Source organism: Diorhabda carinulata, chromosome X, assembly GCF_026250575.1.
Source record: "Diorhabda carinulata isolate Delta chromosome X, icDioCari1.1, whole genome shotgun sequence".
Classification (NCBI taxonomy): domain Eukaryota; kingdom Metazoa; phylum Arthropoda; class Insecta; order Coleoptera; family Chrysomelidae; genus Diorhabda; species Diorhabda carinulata.
The window spans coordinates 19,624,085-19,646,935 of record NC_079472.1 but is presented as its reverse complement, the minus strand read 5'-3'; the positions used below and the strand labels follow the sequence as shown (position 1 = coordinate 19,646,935).

Sequence of the window (22,851 nt, the reverse complement as noted above, 5' to 3'; positions counted from 1 at the left end):
CTATCCTTAATCCATTTCATACAGTCTCAAGATTCCTTTAAAATTAATTTCATAAAAAAAACAGATACCTGCAGTATCAAGCAGTGATAGCTCTTTAAGCTTTATTACATTCTTTTGTTTCGTTGTATGTTTTAGTAGTCAGTTTTACTAGTCAGCACATTTTCAAACTTAAAAAGTTTACTCAACACATTAAGCGCCATGTCCAATTTAAGAAATTTCGTGAACGCGCCGAGTTCATTTTTTATAAGCATTGATGACATGTGAATGCAATTTAAAAGATTTTTTAAAATCCTTGAAAATCCCGAAGATATTTAAATGTAAATACTTATGTTGACCCATGAAGGTTGGTAAACATGATGGTGTCAATTGCCAGTATTGAATTTCAATTGTCAAAATGGCGTCTATTAAACAGAAACAGTCACCTCATTTTTAACAAATTTATTTAAATGCAACGACAATATAACTCGATAAACAGCTCTGTCTTCAAATAATTAACAATCTTAAAATACTTCATCACATTCATTAACAATTTTAGGACAATATTTCTTAGCAAAATATAAATAAGGTATATTTTTTGAGGTAACAGGTATTTTGATTTCTTCACTAAGCTTGTTCCACATATGGATCGTAAAACTATTTTGCGTCATATTGATCACAGCGTCTAGAAATTCTTGTTCGAAATACATCCGCCAATTCTGCCAAGGCACTGGGTAAAATACGTTCGCAGGGTAAGCGGTAAAACCTCCGCATTCGTTGTCCAACATATCATCTGTCGTATTGGATCCGCAAAGCGAATGGAGTAACCTAAATGAATTAATAAATATATTATAAAAATGGTTTGCAAGATTTTTGTTCAAATTTTGGTTTGTAATACGATTTAGAGCTAGAGCATTTTTCGTTAAATTGGGTTCTTTACTAATTTTTCTTAATTGTTTCAAACCCCATGAAGACATAATAACTTCATTTCCCTTTCCCTTCAATTTATCGAGAACTTACTACCCAACCAGAAAATCTAACAGAGCTTTTACCTTTGGAAGCTCTGGACTTTTACACCACATAACAACCCTAGCGATAAAATGTGGTGCATCGTCTGGGATGAGCTAACGGCATTTGACTTTACCACTGGCCAAAACCGGATTTTATAGCACACTGTAAAAAGAAGAATACATCGTACTAAAAATAACTGTGAAAGACGAGGAGAAAAAAATCACACCACATTTGTGAGGCTTTAACTACAGAAGGTATAACAGTGGTGATCTATAAAACCAGTTTTGAGAAAATTTCAAATGTTTTGAGCTCAATCATGTACCACGATGCAACAACGAACTCATTTCGCCGTCAGCTATTTCTCTAGTTCAACTTGATCGAACCACGAAAGAAGAATAAATCTTGAAGCTAATTTAGAACCAAAAATGAAGAGGAAGAAACTAAAAAACATTCAAAGAAAGGAATTCCCTTAAGAAATGAATATGAAAAAAGTCGTGATCTTGAGAAAGCTGGATATTAGGCTGCTTCAACAATTGATGAATATAATCTTGATCTTAATCTACATATACGAGGATATATTGAGAAATTCTTAACCTACTATAGAAACAAACAAAATTTCAATGTCAAAATATTTTATTACTCAATATATTTTCCTCTTAATTGGATACATTTATTACAGCGAACCTGCAACGTCTCTAGAACTTTTAAATAAATGTTTCTTCTTGCTCTGCAAACCAGACCTTCACAGCTTTTATTACCTCCTCGTTGGAAGAAAATTTATGACCTTTTAAACTTTTTTGTAGTTGAGGAAGGAGATGATAGTATGACGAAGCCAAATCCGGTGAATAAGGTGGGTGTTCTAGTAATTCAAACACTAAATCAAGAATATTTTGCACGGCAACATGAGATTTGTGTAAAGGGACGTTGTCCTGCAAAAACAAAACTCTTTGGATAGCTTTCCGCGTCTTTTCTCTTTAATTTTTTCCCGTAGAGTGGTCAGTAATGTCGAACAGTAATCTCCAGTTATTGTTCTACCCTTATCCAAAAAATCAATCATGATTACTCCATGGCAATTCCAAAAAACTGAAGCAAGAACTTTTCCAGCAGATTTTTGGACGTGAATCTTCGTGGGTCTTGTCGCCATTCCATTGATTGTTGCTTTGTTTCTGGATCGTAGACATGTACCCAAGTCTCATCCATAGTAACAATTCGGTTTAAGAAGTCTACATCGTTTTCAAATCGAACACAGATCGAACGCGATGCTTTTACCCTTGCACGCTTTTCGTCAACATTCAAACATTTGGGGATCCATTTTGCAGCAATTTTTCTCTTGTCCAAATTGACGTGAACTAAATGATGAACGCGTTCGTATGAAATATTCAGTGCTTCATATATCCGTTTTAGCCCAATTCGACTGTCTAATAAAATCATGTCATGAACTGCATCGATATTTTTGGGAATTCACACAGAAACTGGCCTTCCTGATCGTTCATCATCTTCAATGGAAAATTTACCTCTTTTGAAGCTTGTAGTCCAATTTTTCACGGTTGCATATGAAGGACAATGATCACCAAGGGTATTAAGCATATATTCGTAAATCTGCTTACCTCTTAACCCTTTCAAATACAGGTACTTGATGATGGCTCGATACTCCAATTTTTCGAGTTTCACAATTTCGGTGGACATCTTTTTTCTTTTAATTTATTGCGTAACTCTAGTTCACTTTTTTTGATGTCAAACTTTACACTGACACTTCTAATAAGTTATTGTTCGTTGCTATGGTAACGCAATATTTTTTTGATGTATAGAACATAACTAACTAGATATTAATACATCCTCGCACAACACATAGATCTAACACAAAATTTAAATTATGGCTCTTTCTTTTTCTGGAACAGATATGTTTCAAATATAATTGATTTCTTTACCTTGTTATAACACCAGGTCCATTCGTCGACCATTTTTTTCCATCGAAACTACTTTTCAAATCAAACAAACAATCTTCTACGTATTTGTGACCGTTTCCTGTAGCGTCGAAATTCAAGACACCGGAAGCCACCACTGATGTAGATTCTATCCCCGCATAATTTATATTCAGATCCGTCAATGGTCTTAGAACTATCACATCTAGATCCATATATATTCCTCCATATTTCCAGAGAGTTAGATACCTTCAACAAAACCTCTTACTTTCTATTCAAAGTTACTTGGAATGTTTGCTATCAAACAATTACTTTTTGAACATACCTTAACACGTCGCTGGCGTGGGCGACGACATGTAAAGAGTTCTCAATCTTCCCTGAGCTATACAAATTTTCAACAGGTGATCCTTTTGTATAATTTTCGTAATTTAAATGCAAAATTCTAACATTAGGATAACTCAATAGAACTTGTAGGAATCTATCAGATTCATCTCCTTCGAACTTAAAATTCATCGGTGACGTATAAAGCAGATAAACTTCTGAGGTAGGATTCAGTCTAGCTGCGCTTTCTACGGCGCAAGCTTGTCGAGATTTTATCCATATTTTGCCTTTAGTAAACGATTTACAGGAGGTCTCGTGAAAAAATATGGACTTTCCTTTTTTGGGGTTATAATTCGCTATATTGGGAAGAGTATCTTCAGTCTTTATGCGGTAACAATGTATGTTCTCTGTAGTATATAAAAGGCAATGGACTGTTATTATTATCACTAGTAAAAATATACAATATAATAAGTAGGTTATCAATCTTCTCCGGTACTTGTAGAAGATAAAAAGTTTCCTCATTTTTAGAGGTTATTTTGTTAGGCGAAGTCATAGGAAACACCTGTAATAGAAATAGACTATTATGTAAAAAATTTAATATATAAAGTTGATAATAAGATGAGTTAATATATTTTAAGTTACAAGAAAACTACCATTTACAACAATTCACTTTTGTAAGAGGAGATATTATAACTTATAAGCAAATTATTGATGGATTGCTTCATCTAACTCATCCTCCTTCGAGAAACATCATTATTTGTAAAGCGCTGATGTGTAGGCCGAAGCTCTGAGGATAGAGAAATATAAAAAAACTAGCACAGGCGCTTAGAAGACCGATACCGATAGAGCATTTCAGCTTATCAGACAGTCTCGAGGTCAGCCTTAATGGTGATGCGGGAGTTATTCTAGTGAAACTACGTAGTTTGGAAAAAATCACAGTACACCTAAGAAAAGCAAAGGTGTTCGGGGTGAGAAAAGCAAAGGAGGAAAGGACTTGCATGATAAAAAAATTGCAAAATTATTTGAGGAAAGATTAAAGCGTAACGTGGACGACGAAATTGATACCACGCGTGCAACCTGAAATAGAAAGGCACCATGACCACATAATTTCCATCTGAATCGATGTATTTTGCGAACTACTTGCACATGATGTGGAAAAAGGGTTGTTCCTACTGCAATGGAATGCAGAATGATGCTCTGCATACTTTGTTCTACTATGAATGATATACGGTGAAAAGAAAGGAATTGACGAGAGCTGTCTGCAGGCACTGGTGTAGTGAAGATGTTGAGAGATGGTAATCTGGTTTCTCAATACATTTAAGAAGTTTTGCGCAGCAAAAAGGTTGATCTAGGGCGAGCCCAAATGGCGAAGGAGGAAACCCAACAATTAATGTGTTAAACATTTCCAGGTTGGTATTTGGAAGAAATTGATACGGGAATTGATGAACTTCCAAGTGTAGCTTCTTTTTCTTAGCGTGCCGTATCAAATCCCCTTGACGTTGGCGATCAGCATGGCAAACTCTCTTTATCTTGAGCTAGTCTAAATAACTGTCCTGTTTCTGTTATCCCAGTCCATTATCTAATATTCTTCAACCAAGAGGCTTGTTTCCTTCCAATTCCTTCAATTTTACCCACCATAATCAACTGGAGGATACTAAACCGACTACTACGCATTATGTGTCCCAAATAAGCTATTTTCCTGTATTTGATGTTGTCTACCAACTCAAGAACCGTATTTGCTCTGTTAAGGACTGTATCGTTTGTTTCCATAGCTGTCCATGGTATCTTGAGTCTATATAACCACATTTGAAAAGCGATTATTGGTAGATAGTCCATGCTTTGACACCATATAAGAGAACTGACCATATGTAACATTTGATCATCCTTTTCCGGAGGTGAAATTTGAAATTATCATTAAAGAAGAGTGTGATTTCATTTTAAAAAATGTTTCAATTATACATTTTGTTTCCTTATCGGGATCCAGTTTTTCAGTAATGTAGCAACAAATATATTTGAAACTGGACACTCTTTGAATCGTTTGTCCGTTTACCTATAGCTGTGTTTCATGGTACGGTAAGCGACTAAATATATTTAGTTTTAAAACAGTTAATATGTTACACTGTACGTAAAAGCATTTTTTATGTTTTTAAAAAAACTGTAAGCCTCTTTCATACCTTTCAATTATAATTCTGCTAGACAGTTGGACTATCTTGAGTTTTTTTTCATGTCGATGAACATTTTATTTCAAATAGCCTCAACGAACGCAAATCATTTGGATATAAATCTCGCGATTTGAAAGGCCATTTGATTGTAACACTTAAAGATACAATTTTTTTTGTTAAATGATTTATGATATTATAATAATCCCCATCAATAGAAGAAGCCGTTCACTAAGACTCTCATAAAGTCAAGTGTTTATTTTCCATTGACCATTATCTTATGGTCCACTGGTTATATGTGGGATGCATGGGAAATGTAAACTTATCCGTAAAAAGTATACTTTTCACATTTTTCATTTTCCATCAGAGTTTAATAGTCATCCGTTTGATTTAGTTATCGAAACATAAATCAAGAGTAGTTGTGATTTAACGCAAAAATTCCGAAGTATTAGACCACTGATGAAGTCAAAATACGTGTCAAGAAAAACAAAAATAAGAATATATAAAACAGTAGTAAGACCCACCGCAATATATGCAGCAACATATGCAGATGAAGCCATGTTAGAAAGATGGAAGAGGAAGATACTAAGAGGAGGAGTACACACAGAATAGGGCTGGAGGAGAAGAACTAATAAAGAATTTGAGGAACTTTATGGAGAAGTTACAATAAGCTCGTTTATTAAGTGACAGAGAGTGAGATGGTTGGAACATGTTGAGAGACTACATAGAGAACGGATACCAAAATTAGTACTGCAAAGAAGACCAATAGGGAAAAAAGAAAGGGGCGACCAAGAAAGAGATTGTATGACTGTGTAATTGAAGACCTAAGAAATAATAATGTTCAGAATACGAAAGGAAAAGCTGTAAGCGGGAAGGAATGGAGAAATATTGTGTGGAAAATGGAAAATAGAGGACTTTGATATATAATATATAAAACTATGTAATATGACCATTCTTGCCCTAAGCCTACTTGGCCTGTGGAGCATATTAATAAAAAAAAAATTGTGATTTAAAGAAACAGAAACCATTTTGTTTTATATCATTTCAAGTACTTCTCGATGTAAATCTCGCTCTTGTTTTAATACTGATAGTTCGCGATTCTAATAAGTTGAGTCGAGGGGTAGAATGGAACAGTTTACTATAATTTGATGCATCGTTCTGTTAAAATTTACACTGATATATCGGGAGTGAGTTGATAAGCCCTTATATTTACGAAATATTTGTCTAGTTCAATACAAATAACTAAATAAGTATAAGTGTATAGGGTTGTATTTGTAATCGAAAGCGTTGTGGATAATGAAAATATGCCTTAGTTATAATAAATCAATCTTTATTAAAGTAACAAATTTATCTTAAATTAAAATTATCGATCGCTATCTAAACATCAAAAATAATTATTCATATTTTTTATATTAATTATGTCAGTTAAAAAAAATAAAGATTAAGCTCTCAGAGCAATAGAATGTACAATATTTTTGCTTAGTCCGTCTTTAGCTAACACCAACAAACTGTAAGGTTTTCCCAGGCGAGAACATGCCACATATAGTTGTCCGTGGGAAAAGCATGTTGTTTCCAAATTTACGCCACATACAGACAAAGCGGTGAGGCGTCTGACCCAGAGTGGGCGGCTTCAAACAGCGTCTGTATCTCCATGTTAGGAGCGGCTGAAATACACACTCGCCAACACGCAATGGCAAGCGTGGCGTTTTATTTGCCAAAAAAACCCTCAAAGTTATGTCGAGTTTTAAAACAATTACGGAACGACCCCAGGCAAGTAGGATAGATCGTCCAAAATCTTGTGCTGAAGAAACTTCAGTCAGTCCCATGGATTCTGGGGGGGACAAAAAACCGACAAGCAAATCAAGTAGAAACACTAAGATCTTTAAAATCGTAACCTACAATGTAAGAACATTATCGTCAAGTAGTAAACTTCTAGAAATGGAAGAGGAGATTAAGGACATAAGCTGGGATATAATCGGTTTATGTGAAACAAGAAGAGAAGAAAAACAACTTCTTAAATTGAAGTCCGGACATCTCTTTTATCAAAATGAAAATCCCAACAGCCCTGACGGTGGTATAGGATTCTTAATAAACAAACGACTTGAAAAATCAATAGTCACTCTAAAGACTATATCAGACAGAGTGGCATATATAACACTTTCCATAAGTAAAAGGTATGAAATTAAAATTATTCAAGTATACGCTCCTACGACAGCCCACATAGATGAGGAAGTTGACATCTTCTATGGTGACATAGAAATAGTACTTAAAGAGAATCGATGCTACTATACTTTTATTATGGGGGACTTTAACGCCAAAATTGGAAAACAAACAGATATGTCGGAGGTGGCAATTGGAAGCTTTGGAATAGATGGTCGAAATGAGAGAGGACAGACATTGATAGATTTCCTGCACAATCAAAAGTTATATGTAATGAACAGCTTCTTTCAAAAGAAATTGCATAGACGATGGACTTGGGTAAACCCAAATGGAAGAACAAAAAATGAAATAGACTTCTTTATCACGACGCGGAAAAGATTTGTCACAGATGTTACAGTTCTAAATAAATTCGGTATAGGGAGTGATCATAGAGCTGTAAGAGCAACTGTAAGAATAAACGCCAGAAATGAACGACAAAAAATGATAAGAAAGAAACAACAAATAAAGTGGAAGACCCCAGAAGATATTGATGCGTATAATACTTTCTTAACTGAATCCCTGAACACGAACCAGTCACTAGACATAAACATATTAAATGAAGAAATCACTGGAACAATATTAAAAGCACAACAAAAATACTGTAAAAGAGATGGAGATAAAGAAGAAAAAATAAGCAAAAATATAAAAGATCTAATTAGACAAAGAAGACTTCTAGTAGAACAACAAAAGGAAGATACAAGCGAAATAAGAACACTAAATAAGACTATTTCAAAAGAAATACGGAAAGATTTAAGGAAATATAACACAGAAAAAACCAGACAAGTAATCGAAGAAAATAAAAGTATGAAGGTGCTTAGAAGGAGACTAGCTGATGGGAAAAAGGAAATCATCAAACTCAAGGATAACAACAAAAAAGAAACAAACAATAGGAGAGAATTGGTAAAAATTGTAGAAGAATTCTACAAGGAACTATATAGGAGCAGAAGAGAAGATTTAAATATTACAGAAAATAAAATGAAAGTCGTAAACCAAGGTTCAGAACTTGTACCCGAAATAACAATTGAAGAGTCAAAAAATGCCCTAATGGAAATGAAAAACAAGAAAGCGGCAGGAGAAGACCAAATTGTGATAGAAGCTGTCAAAGTTGGGGGTGAGAAACTTTTAAAAGAAATAATCTCCCTCTTCAATCGATGTCTACAAAAGGGGGAAATCCCGGAAAAGTGGAGAAATGCGACGATAATTCTCATCCACAAAAAAGGGGATATAACGAACCTTGAAAACTATAGACCTATAAGCTTGCTTTCGCACCTTTATAAATGGTTCACTAAGATCGTAACGAAACGCTTGGAACGAAAGTTAGACTTTTATCAGCCCAGAGAACAGGCGAGGTTCAGAATAGGGTATGGAACAAACGACCATTTGCAAACGATTAAGATACTAAATCCATAGAATATAATAGGCCCCTCGTAATGATATTTGTCGATTTTAAAAAGGCGTTTGACACAGTTGAACTTCCAGCAATTTTATCAGCCCTGCAACAATGTAGGATAGACTACAGATACGCAAAGCTCATTAAACACATATATGAAAACGCAACTCTAAATGTAAATCTCCACGAACCAACAAATAAGATACATGTAGGACGCGGGATTAGACAAGGAGACACTATCTCTCCTAAGCTCTTCACATGTGTGTTGGAATACTCTTTCAAAAAATTAAACTGGGAAGAGAAAGGTATAAATATCGACGGTGAGTATCTAAACCACCTGCGTTTCGCAGACGATATCGTCATAATCACCGACAATATGCAAGACGCTCGGCAGATGGCCACGGATTTGAAAAGAACCACAATGAATGTTGGCCTAGAAATAAATCTAGACAAAACCAAATTTATGACAAATCTGGTAACAAATGATAACATAATTATCAATGGAGGTGAGATAGCGCAAGTATATGACTATAAATATCTAGGCCATGAAGTGAGGATAGGAAGAGATAACCAAACGTGTGAGATAAAGCGTCGAATACAGTTAGGATGGATAGCTTTTGGCAAGTTGAGTAGTACCTTGAAATCAGACTTACCAATAAGCCTAAAGAGAAAAGTATATGAGCAGTGTGTTATACCTGTGATGTCCTATGGGGCAGAGACGCTTACCCTCACGTGACAAACTGCAGGAAAGATGAGAGTGGCGCAACGGGCAATGGAAAGGGCAATTTTGGGAATTACGAGAAGGGATAGAATTACAAATGAGAACATAAGAAGAAGAACAAACGTTAAGGACATTATTGAAATTATAGCCCAAAAGAAATGGAAATGGGCAGGCCATGTAGCCCGAATGACAGATAATAGATGGACGAAAAGAATATTGGAGTGGAGGCCAAGAATGGATAAGAGAAGTAGAGGCAGGCCGCCAACAAGATGGAGTGACGATGTAAAGAAAATTGTAGGAAATTGGATACATACAGCTCAAGATAGAGATAGATGGTTTAAACTAGAGGAGGCCTATATCCAGCAGTGGATGGAAGATGGCTGATAGATGATGATGATGACAGACAAAGCTGGCCTTATTATTGATCGTCATAGAGATTGCCTAATTGGGAATTGAGTGCGTTTGAATTTAATTGGCACATCTGTAGGAATCATAGGGATTCGTGGCAGCAACACATTTTCGCCTCGAAACTTTCCATTCAAAATGATAGCTGCAATAACGTTTTTCATTAATTTTTTTAATGAATTATAGTGTGCCATTACACACTCGTGGTGGGTTCAAGTTACGAAGCAGAATGATGGGAGATCCAACCTTCAATTGTAAATGGTGTGGTAGCATGCCTGGTAAATCCAATAAATTTAAGAACTTAATTGGATAATTCACATTTTCGTTGGTATCGCAAACTGCATCGATACATTCGTATGGCACCAAATCCCCGGGCAACAACTGTTGTATCTTTAAATTTAACCCATTGACGTCCATATTTTTTGCTGCCAAAAGTCGATGATTGTGCTGTCTGTCTGTAATTTTATGCATCCAGTATTTTCATGTATAACAACAATGAAAAATTCGTTCATTACTGACTCATGTCTATTATGAAAATTTGACAATTTGAAAAAAACTACAAAAAAAGTTTATTGTTAGAAATAATATATTGCCCAAAATGATCAATGCATCAATAAGAAAACTGATTTAAATAACCTTATTGTAATTTATGCATATCATTTATATTTTGAAACAACAAATTCTATAAAAATTCAACTAACCTCACCTAACCTATAAATTTCAACTTCACTTATAACGACCTAACCTATAAAATTTATTGTCATTTATATTCGAACCAATAAATATTTACGATGAAAGTGAAATTAACCGCGATACGAGAATTTTATATATTAGATTACAACTAAATAATAGAATAACGTATTAAACGTATTGCAATGAAAAGAATAATTATTCGAAACCGTTAACATCAATGGAATAATTATTGGAATAAAACTAAAAAGAAATTATAAATGATTATATGGAAATAAAAATCGAGTAAAGATAATTCATCTTTTGTAAATGATTTTTCTTCTTAAAATAAAAATGAGAACGTATTTATTTGTATCAGTGTAGAATTCGACGTTAGTCTCTCAGTGTATTCTGGAGTATTTCAAGTTAACATATGTCACTATTTTGAAATACTTCTCGCTTTAGCAAAGGTAATAAGAATACTTCTAAAAATTAGTTACCACAACGGCCTAGACAAATTTTCTATTCACTCAACATTTAATATTTCTATGAATAATTATAATTTGTTTCCAGACATACCTGTAATATTATATATTCACCACACCCCCATTTTTTCTAATGTCAGCCTGACGTAGTTACCGAGAGTGAAGCACGCGACTGAAGGGCTGGAGTATATGATCGCTAACCCCATTTGTTATGCCGTTCCCTGAAGTAACCAATTCGCAGAAAGGGAAAAGATAAATTATACGAGGAGTAACGTGAGGGAAAGTGTTATAAAAGTTACGAGGGCTATTCAGATACTAAAGAACGTTCTGGAATTAGCTAAATACACCATTTCCTAACGAAACTTTCGTCAATTATACCTCTGCGTAGAAGAGGAGATAAAAATCAAGCATCGAATTATGGCCCAATTGCACTCCTTCCCACGTTATCAAAGATAATAGAAAGATTGGTGAAAAGAGGCTTTTATCATTTCTGTTTAAATATAAATTACTTACTTTACCGATCAATTTGAGTTTTTAAGTAACAAATGCACAAATGATGCTATATTCTTCCTCCTAAATAATGTCTACTCTAGCCTAAACAGCCATCACTCCACTGCAACAACTTGTGTTAATCATAATATTTTAATCAACAGAAGTGAGCTTGTAAGCGTTGCTACAACTATGTCATCTTGCGAGCGAATAGAATGTGGAGTGTCCCAAGGTTCAGTTCTAGGCCCTATTTTTGTTTTTATAAACAACAATTTATCTTGGAGCAACCCTGATCTCACGATACCATGTCTGGTGACCCAATCACCATTTAATCATGGTGCGATTCTAATCTTCTCTGTCTCAACATTTCTAAAACCAAAGTTTTATCATTTAAAAATACATTGCAGCCTTTTTCATTAAATAACACCACCATTGACGTCGGCGAATCTGTAAAATTCTTAGTGCTTGTTGTGGACAATTCCTTGAAATGGGAGTTACATATTGCCGTCTTATCTAAAAACTTAAATTCCTCCAGCTTTGCGCTGAGATCAGGTTCCAAAGAACTGAACTTATCCACTTCCTTAACAGCGTATTATGCCCTTATTGAGTCGCATCTCCGATATGCCCTTCTCTTCCGGGGTGCGTGGTACGTCTCAATTTGAGCGAATCTTCAAACTACGAAAGAAAGCTGTTAGATATTTACTCGGACTTCACTGCAGGGACTTCTTTAAAAGATTAAAAATTCTGAATCTTTCTTCCTTATTCATCTTTGAATCCGTTTGCCTAATTCGTAAGCACGCTTCTCAAATTTCAGAAAGATCGTCCACTTAGGAACGAGGAGCACGACCTTTACCTACGTACTCCACGTTCAGAATTAGTTAAGGGCTCAATATTTTACAATGCAAAAAAATGCACAATCAGTTGCCGATTAAAATCGAATCGATATCATCTTTTCCCGTATTCTGCAATAATTTAATGGAATATTTACTGAAAAGTCCGTCCTACTCTGTAAACGACTTCTATTCTAATAATAATATTTAATTTCGGACTTGCTGCATACTGGTTTAATTTTTGCTATGGGCGTATATACAAATTATATATATATTATCACCAATTACTATTACCTTTAATTTTGTTACTTATTTTTATGTTTGTTTTTTAGTTTTTACAAGCTTTTGTCTACAAATTGTAACAATTTTTTACGATAAATCATTTCTCTCTTACCTCATAGGTCATTGCAATGTAATTTGATTATCGAAAAAATTTGAAACGTGCAAATGTTGATGATTTTGTTATAAGTTAGGGTTCTCTCTATCGTTAAAAGCAAATTTGGAATATTTTTGAATTATTTGAAAGATTTCGAGTATGAGTTTCCATTTCATTGAAGAGTATTGAATACGGATAATATTTTCATAGCGGAAGACAATTTTTTTAGGCTTAAGGATATATTTAATATAACTAAATACACTTTTAAGAATTTAATTTACTAGAATATTGAAGCATTTAGGTCGAGTGGTAACGTGAAAATTTCTTTGCGTGCCAGTGAGCAAATAAATGAAATTTGGAGGTGAATACATTATAAATAACAAAATACCTGAATAATTTCTAGGGTACGAGGATGGTCGGAAAAGTTTTCGACACAACAAAGAAACAGAACGTTTTGTTCCATAATCATTTTTCAACATAGTCATTTAACGATGTTCTAAGCTTTTCAACCCTTCCAAATAATATTTACCATCTTTTTTAGACAACCCTCGTGCATTTATACACATGGACTACGATATTTCGGGTTCGATTATCCTCACAGATTACTGTGGTTTCATAATGTAATAGAATCGTTGTTTTGTTTTTAATTAGATGCAGTTTGTCACATACAAATATTCTATTACATTTGTATATTAAATAAACAGATAGACATACTACACCACAAATTTATTGAAGCTCTAGATCTTAGACTCACTTTAAAGTATTTCAATTTTGAGAATGAACTAAATGAAAAAAATTGATTGTGATTCTATTAAAGCCTCCATATTGATTGTTATATCACAATTAGTGATGGAGGATAATGAAAATACTGCCTTAGCAAACTGTTAATAAATAACATAAAAACAAATTTAACTTAATCGTTCAATTCGCGACTATTCTGAAGGGAATACGCTTTATAACATATTCAAAAGAAGACAAAACAAATATTCTAATCAATAAACAAACAAAAAAGTGGGTATAAACATTCAAACGTAAAACCTGGTTCCTCAACAACTAATAAACACCAAAAATAAGTAATATTACGAGTTTCCTCGTAATACGTAATTGTGATGGCTTTTACATAAGACAGACATCATAATACATAGAAAATAGATTCAGAATTCATCAATATGGTAAAGATAATAAATAATATTATATTTTGATAAGAGACCTAAAACCAATATAATTTATCATTAAAACCTTATAAAAAGATCTAAGAAGTGAGAAAGTAGTGAGAAAGAAGTGAGAAATTGATGAATAATTTGAATTGGAAGTTGCTTTTTTGTATATTAAATCTCAGAACAAGAAAATTAATATAAAATCACACATTTTTTTTTCATATTCACGTGGTAGATATAATTATAAGAGTAGTCAATGACAAGTTATATTTTGATAAAGACTAAAGTTCAAAGATATTTTCTATTAAAATATCTATTAAATGATACATAAAAGCAACATCGATCAACACAAATCATTTTAACAACTTATATGCATAATAGCCCACTGTGACCTATTGATTGTAAACCTATAATGATTGAATGTTATAGAGTATTTTGGTTATATATAAATTGGATATTTTACATAAAAATGATTATTACCTTTCATTGCACTGATAATCGACAGCACTGTTTTTCGTTTACATACAGATGCATTTTTGAAAATAATTGTTCATCACACTTTTTTCAGATATTTTTCTAGTTCAGACCAACTCGTACACTCAAAAATTGTAGAAAATTGTACGTTAATATGTTTTATTCCATAATTCCTCTTCCTTAATGTTGCTTTTCTTGAAACTTATTTATCTATAAATAACCATTTCGAAACAGAAACAACTTGTACCAGTCATTCGATAACTACTGAAAATCGACTAAAGTATTTTTTACATGCTCTGGAATAAAAATAATATTTCCTCTTACCCAGCGATATAGACGACAGACGCAATTTCAGGACCGGATGATAATTTATTTAAAATCGTAACTAAGCGATTAGATACGAATCAGGAAATTCATAATATTTAGAATAACATTCATTAGAATAGTATAGAATAGAAATAGAAATAGAAATAGAAATAGAAATAGAAATAGAAATAGAAATAGAAATAGAAATAGAAATAGAAATAGAAATAGAAATAGAAATAGAAATAGAAATAGAAATAGAAATAGAAATAGAAATAGAAATAGAAATAGAAATAGAAATAGAAATAGAAATAGAAATAGAAATAGAAATAGAAATAGAAATAGAAATAGAAATAGAAATAGAAATAGAAATAGAAATAGAAATAGAAATAGAAATAGAAATAGAAATAGAAATAGAAATAGAAATAGAAATAGAAATAGAAATAGAAATAGAAATAGAAATAGAAATAGAAATAGAAATAGAAATAGAAATAGAAATAGAAATAGAAATAGAAATAGAAATAGAAATAGAAATAGAAATAGAAATAGAAATAGAAATAGAAATAGAAATAGAAATAGAAATAGAAATAGAAATAGAAATAGAAATAGAAATAGAAATAGAAATAGAAATAGAAATAGAAATAGAAATAGAAATAGAAATAGAAATAGAAATAGAAATAGAAATAGAAATAGAAATAGAAATAGAAATAGAAATAGAAATAGAAATAGAAATAGAAATAGAAATAGAAATAGAAATAGAAATAGAAATAGAAATAGAAATAGAAATAGAAATAGAAATAGAAATAGAAATAGAAATAGAAATAGAAATAGAAATAGAAATAGAAATAGAAATAGAAATAGAAATAGAAATAGAAATAGAAATAGAAATAGAAATAGAAATAGAAATAGAAATAGAAATAGAAATAGAAATAGAAATAGAAATAGAAATAGAAATAGAAATAGAAATAGAAATAGAAATAGAAATAGAAATAGAAATAGAAATAGAAATAGAAATAGAAATAGAAATAGAAATAGAAATAGAAATAGAAATAGAAATAGAAATAGAAATAGAAATAGAAATAGAAATAGAAATAGAAATAGAAATAGAAATAGAATAGAATAGAATAGAATAGAATAGAATAAATTTATGTAAAATTCATATTTCACAAAATATCACCTTCAACCAACTGGTAATTGGATCTATTGTTTCAAATTAAATTCTATCAACCTCAAGACGTTTTTCAATATTTGCAAGAATAAAGGAGGATTCCTTTGCTCCGCCACTGACCCAAATAACTTTTTCAGGGAAGTAACTCAAGTATGTCAACATCTTTACCAACAACAACAGTTGTAGAATATTTGTCAAGATCTAACCTAACATTCTTGTAAATATAATACATATTTTGTTTATATTAGCTAGAGTGACCGATAAAAAAAATATTTTTATCTACAACTATCACTTAATCTATGGAGGACTGAGAAAATATTTACAAATAAGGACACTCCTTACTATTGTTAATTGGATATAATTGACAACTCATTGTAATAAAAAATAAGTTGAAGCAAGGTTGCTATAGCATGCTATAGTTGTTAAATTTTATTCACAAACACTTATTGTGCCTTTTAGTGCATTTTGTGGATGTGTATCCATTTTGCGTTCAAGATGGATAATATGAATAGTATGAGTGCTTTTAATTGAGTCGAAATACGTAGCAGTACTTTTCCTAACATAAACCAAAAGCCCAATAGAGAAACTGCTACCCATTAAATATTTGAAATATTGTGCAATATTTCCTTAATAGTGATAAAGGTTGCTCTGAAACTTTCCTCTAATATTTAGAGAAACTTCAGTATGAAACTCTCCGTATGCAACCCGATAAAAAGAAATATGGAGGCGTTAAGTAGGGCGATTGTGGTGGTCATTATATGATTCTTTTTCATTACTTTATCTATTAGAAACTCTATCATACATCTATTTAAGAAAGAAAAGTGATGGAGCTCCAGCTTAATGAACGGTTTTGAAAAATCATATTACTATTCACAACAATTAGTTTTTATGGATCTATTAAATCTAGAAGTATACAAGTTAAATAACACTACATATTGTAATATTTTTCTTACTTATAAAAACAGTTTTTAACGCTGAACTGGATTAGTGTGTCTTACGTACTTACTTTATTTATACATTAACACTAAATACACTAAGCTATTCAATAATCACTGAACTATCCCCTAACTTATTACTAAACACTTATCTAAATCTTAACATACTAATTTATGCAAATACAATATTTACTTTTTACGTTAAATGCATGGAATAAGAAAATAAATTAGTGTAAGAGATCTGAACAATGAGAGAGGCAGACTGGTAAAGTCTTAGGATGTTTTAAATACGAATTTATATATGGGATTGTGGCAAATCATACTCCAAAGTATGATTTTTTCCAAAAATATCGTTTTCAAATTCTACAATCTACAAATTTCGTCTCTTCTGGGAATCGTTACATTTTAGTTTTGTGAAAAGAATAAAATCAACTAATATTGATTAAAAATTGACTAATACAAAAGTTTCTACTTTCTTAGAATGAACCTTAATGTCATAACCATGTAAAGGACAGTTTTATACAATTTTTTACATATTTTAATTACAATTTTATCATCAATTCAAGAGCGTCATTTTCCAAATAAGAAATGATTGTAAATTTTAGTAAATGTGAACCTAAAAATATGCTTTTTGCGGAAAGATTTTTTCCAATTATATTTTCTATAGCGGTCATGATTTATCCGTCAAATCACCCACTCTACAAACTGTATAATCCGAAGGACGAAAGAGGAAAAATAATTTATAAAGAAAATAAAATGAGAGAAGGACGTTGGCCTAGAATAACACAACGACGCAAACTAATGAGGCGCCGCCTCGCCGCTTCCAGATTGTGAAAATAATATCCAGGATCGGCATTTTGTTAGCATTAATTCGATTTTTTTATAAAATGGTCTTCGTTCGAATATTTTTTAGATGAACACTCGATTGCAAAAATATCAATTTGAAACTTATAACTTTGGTAGCAGAGAACAATGCATTTCTTAGTATTATGAGTTCCGCTTTCTATTATCATACTTGAAGTAGAATATCAATGTATCAAATAATCTGTAAATGGATTTTGGTTACAGGTTTAGATCCAGCCCTCCCGTTTTTCGCCACCTTCAACAATGACTGGAAATTGGATCCAACTGATGCATCTTTCGTCGATATCATACATACCAGCGCTGGGACTTTTGGTAAATTGGAAGCAATTGGTGATGCTGATTTTTACGTAAACGGAGGATCCTTACAACCATTTTGTTATACAGCAAAGTGTGAGTTTCATATGTTAACATTTTTCCAATAAGAATAAAAAAATGTATTCTAATAGATCCTCCGATATGCAGTCACATATTATCGGGACTCTACTTTGCTGAATCGATATTAAATCCAGGAAGTATCTTTTTGGGTACCAAATGTGATAGCTTGAGCAGTTATTATCTAGGATTCTGTGAATCAGGTGCAGTTGCAATTATGGGAGAGTACACACATTTCACGTAAGAGAATAATGTCTATGATTTAAATATATTTTTCTATGGTTAATCATGAATAATGAATATTTTTAATTAGTAGATATCGGTGATTATTTACAACCAACTAAAAATACAATATAGTCTATTTTTATTTACGAGAGAGTACCCAACTAACACAACTAGTTTTATTAATGAAAAATAACCATTTAAGTAAGAATTTTTGGGAGCCAAACACGCTCTTATTCATCTGAATAGGATTTTATTGAGGAGGTTAAAACCTCAACAAAAGAAGAATTATATAGAGCTTCTATAGCACCAGAAGAGACTTCTTTTCTAGCTATTATACAACTATATAATTATTTTGTTAGACGAAAGAGGTTAAGTTTGGAAGGTTAGGTTATAATATATCTCTATTGAAGATAAGTTTATAATGCGTGAATCTTCACTGTCCAAATACAAAGAACCGGCCCAATATGGAACTAAAGTCACCATATACTTATTATAAGCTGACCAATTATCAGCGAATACTTCTCGATCGAGTTTTTCAATGACTTTGAAAATCTTTAACCCTTAATAAATAATTTTCTGGCACTTTCCAATTAATAAGACCAATTGATCTCTTATGACTAATTCCTGACCATTCAGATTTTGAAATTGGTCAATTATTCTGCACATGGGTTGCTAAGATCGCAGAGCCTGATGCGAGCTCATTATTTCAATCTCAGTAATTTTCTTAGTAAACAGTTTGGTAAGGATTCTCAAATTATAATATCCCTTCTTTTTGAGGTACGGTCGTTCTACGAGGATGATCCCAGAAGTACCAGGCCCAACAAAGAAAACACAAAAGTTTTGAAAAAAATATATACTTATTTTTCAGCGTAATGTCCTTCTATTATTATTATTATTATTATTATTATTATTATTATAAGAATCGTCAAGCTCCCCAAAATAGCCTGCATCTTCTCTTCATTGATGGAAAATCTTGGACCACCGAGACATTTTTTCAGATCTGGGAACAAGAAATAATCCAAGGAGGCTAAATCTGGCTAATAGGGTGTATGAGGTAGTAATTCAAATTTTAATTCATCAATTTTGGTCATTGCAATAATGGATGTGTACTTGATTAAATAACACTTTCTTCTTAGCCAAATGCGGTCGTTTTTGCTTGATTCCTTCGGTCAAACATTGCAATAAGTTCGCAAAATACTCACCGTTGATAGTTTTTCCTTTTTTTAAGAAAGTCAATGACAAACGACGCCATTTCCTTGCCTGCAGATGAAACGATCTTTGCCTTCTTTGGTGCCGCTTCTCCCTTTTCCAGTCCATCGTTTTGATTCTTCTTTTGTTTCGGGTGTGAAGTGATAGATGCGCATTTAACTAATCTTTCAATAGATGACATTGGATATAAATCTGAATCAGTGTTGAATGTGAAATGTGTGAAATGGATTGAATGCCAAGAATTATTGCCAAATACTTATAATCACCAGATCCTGAAAACTTTTCTGGATACTGTTTTTGAAGATCATCTTCATCACGCCTGGCAAATAATGGCGGAGATTTAATTACCCTTAAACGTCATGGGGGATGGAAAAGTTACAGTATCGCCGAGAGGTAAGTAGAAACCTCCAAGAAAAAAAAAAGAATGAAAAGGCGGCGATGTTATCAAAACCTCCATGATCTGTATCAACTGCAAGAGCTGGAGTTTCAAATTCAAGAAATTATGAAGAAAATAATCATATTGTTTTGAATTCTCAAGAAAACATTCCCGGTATTTCAATTAAGGGAGGCGATTTTGTCAAGTTTGCCTTATTGCAACAGTCTTTTATATTACCACAAAGGATAACACAAATTCTGAAAAATGCCCTTGCAAAGTTTTTAGAGAGTGTCGGTGTTTAGATCACTACCATATCATTGCGAGCTAAGCCAATGTATATGTTATCTCATACGAAAATACCGGAGGTATTAACTTGAAAAAATATTTTAACTATTTTAACAGTACCCTAAAAAAAAAGTTATCCGCTTATGGATTACGAATGAATTATTATTTTAATAATCTCTATTCTCTCCATCCATAAAAATGGACTATAACGTCACGAAACGATTTAATTGAGAGCCAATTTGTATAGTCAAAAATATTTTTGTAGGGTTTTGTTGTCCGCAATTGACAACGCTGTCAGTATTCAATTGCAATAATAAGTTTTTTATAAATTTTCTACAAAAAGGTTTTCTCGCATTTTTCAATATTCTATTTTTCATTTACATGGTTTTTTTGAATAATAATATGTTTTAATTCGTTTCAGAACTAAGGGAATGTATTTTGTGAAAACAGCAACCAATCCGCCTTTCGCATTAACTTTATTGAAATTTTAAATAAATTATTTGATTTATTAGATTTTCTTTTTGTTACCCTGGAAAATGAATACAACAAAGAAAATCATAATTCTGTCTAGAGTGAATTGTGAATAATGAACCAACACAAAGTGTAGATTAATTGATTTAAATCACTTCACATGCTATATTGAACATTAATAAATATGTACAGGAAATCCCAGAGATTTGAATCGCTTTTCCTATAAAACATAATAATTTCTTGTTCTTAGGGTTCAAAGGATCAATTATAAATTTTTGAGACACCTTATTGTAGTAGATACATTTGTAGATAATTCTATTTTCAATAAAACGCGTAGGTAAGATTTCATTGAAATTTTAATAAAAAATGAGATATGATTGAAATCTTACTTTAACCGGGGTACGGACAGAGCTGAACTTACTACTTTTTATAAAGGTCATAGTTTTGTTAACTTATCTTACACAATATTCATCTTGCTGATAGAAAATTGCAAAAATATAACAAAATATTCCAAAATAAAAAAAACAAGAAACTTTCTAAACAAACATGTTAATATTTAGTAGAAATGGCCGTATTTGAGCGTGGGACTTGTATCGGTTATTCATTATGAAAATGCGTCTAATCGACGAGCACGTGTTATCATGACACAAACACAACAGTTTGAAACAAGAACGTTAGAGAGCGTTACCTGATTGTTATAAACGTATTCTAAATACATATTTAAAAAAAACTTACCAACGTATTAATTTGAAAAGCAATCAGAACTGGAATCGAGTTAATTATTATTGGCGTTACGGGTGTTAAGATATGATATCATCTTTTTTCTCCCTTACTCATTCAACACAATTTTTTCAATCATTTCCGCACTTAAAAGTAGGTAAACGATTACATCTGCGTAATTTTATGTTCAATGTACCCCAAACCATTCGTAGAGAATTAAAAACACAATTAAACGGTCATAGTTGTTTTTCAAATTATATTATTTTGTAGGTATATTTTCATGAATATTTATGTTCTTTATTTTCATAAATGCTAATGGAATCGGAAATATTGTTTAATATTAAAGAATTATAATGATAAAAATGATGATTGAGCAGTTATCAACGCTTTACCCGCTTATATAAATTTTACACTAAAGTTTAATACTGATAAGCTATTATTTATATCGCGATATCTGAAAGTATAAAAACCGCAAACCTCAATAACCTAAAAATATTTAACATTTTTATGCATTTTTTGTATGGAATAATGTCTCTAGAGTCGGAAGTGTCTGTATAATTAAAATATTCATCATCTTGAGATAATTCCTGCCACAAATACCCCTCGGTTAAAATGTAATTAATGTAAGGATGTCTTCAATAGCGTGTTCATTTCCTTCTCAATCGCAAATAAACAAACATCTTTATAACTTCATCTTCGCTGCTGGATGACATATTGCTTTCACCGTCGAAACAGTGCTAAACCTTTTATTCAAATTTATACAGATATCATATGAAGATTTCGAAAATAATATCAGTTGTTTTCTAGAAAATCTAATTTTCGTGAATTTTTCCCACTGGTTCCGGAGTAAAAAAACACGTTCTTAACTAGTTATGAACTTGTTCCGAACTGGTTCAAAATTAGTTCTAAATTAAACCGGTTCTAAACTGGATATCACAGCCACCAAAACAAGAACGGAACTGGTACCGCACTGAAATTGGAATTTCCATATATTTTCTCTTCTTAATAATTTTTTTTCGTAATATAATTTCTGAGATCTTCATTTTAAAAAACCTCCAAAAGAAAATATCTGATTTTTCAAATACCTTCAATTCAATTCCAGTTCGGCTACAGTTTCAGTGCGGTTCCAGTTGAAGTAATTACTGTTTGAATATATTTCAATCACTTCTCTAATAGTAATTACTAGTATATCATTATTTAATTTCGCCTGAACGGATTATAATTAGTTGGATTTTCATGTTCTACATCAACACTACGGTGTACGTATTATTGGTTGCCTGCTAACAAGGGTAAATCGCGGTATCCAATCTACATATTCGGTAAATACTGCATAACTAAA

General features: G+C 32.1%; 2 protein-coding genes across 3 annotated transcripts in view; one reads left to right on the top strand and one right to left on the bottom strand.

Annotated features, from left to right (window-relative positions):
- The window catches only part of LOC130901772 (pancreatic lipase-related protein 3-like), a 44,450-nt gene extending 23,623 nt beyond the window's left edge, over window positions 1–20,827 (top strand). Inside the window, exons 4-6 of the mRNA XM_057813362.1 lie at window positions 18,059–18,244; window positions 18,301–18,466; window positions 20,743–20,827. Coding sequence (XP_057669345.1) covers window positions 18,059–18,244; window positions 18,301–18,466; window positions 20,743–20,812 — 422 coding nt within the window. The 3' untranslated portion in view covers window positions 20,813–20,827. The remainder of the gene's footprint in view (window positions 1–18,058; window positions 18,245–18,300; window positions 18,467–20,742) is intronic.
- Window positions 424–21,616, bottom strand: LOC130901770 (lactosylceramide 4-alpha-galactosyltransferase-like). Of its 2 annotated transcripts, none has more exons than XM_057813357.1 (5): window positions 21,528–21,616; window positions 14,591–14,794; window positions 3,235–3,792; window positions 2,916–3,158; window positions 424–804 (listed from the first exon to the last, which is right to left on the bottom strand). In XM_057813357.1, the coding sequence occupies exons 3-5, from the start codon at window positions 3,750–3,752 to the stop codon at window positions 501–503; spliced, it is 1,065 nt and encodes a 354-aa protein (XP_057669340.1). In that variant the 5' UTR covers window positions 3,753–3,792; window positions 14,591–14,794; window positions 21,528–21,616; the 3' UTR covers window positions 424–500. The 2 variants fall into 2 exon arrangements, with proteins under 2 accessions (XP_057669340.1, XP_057669341.1); XM_057813358.1 differs by lacking the exon at window positions 21,528–21,616 and adding an exon at window positions 11,353–11,479 and having other exon boundaries at window positions 14,591–14,841.
- Window positions 21,617–22,851: the final 1,235 nt, after the last annotated feature.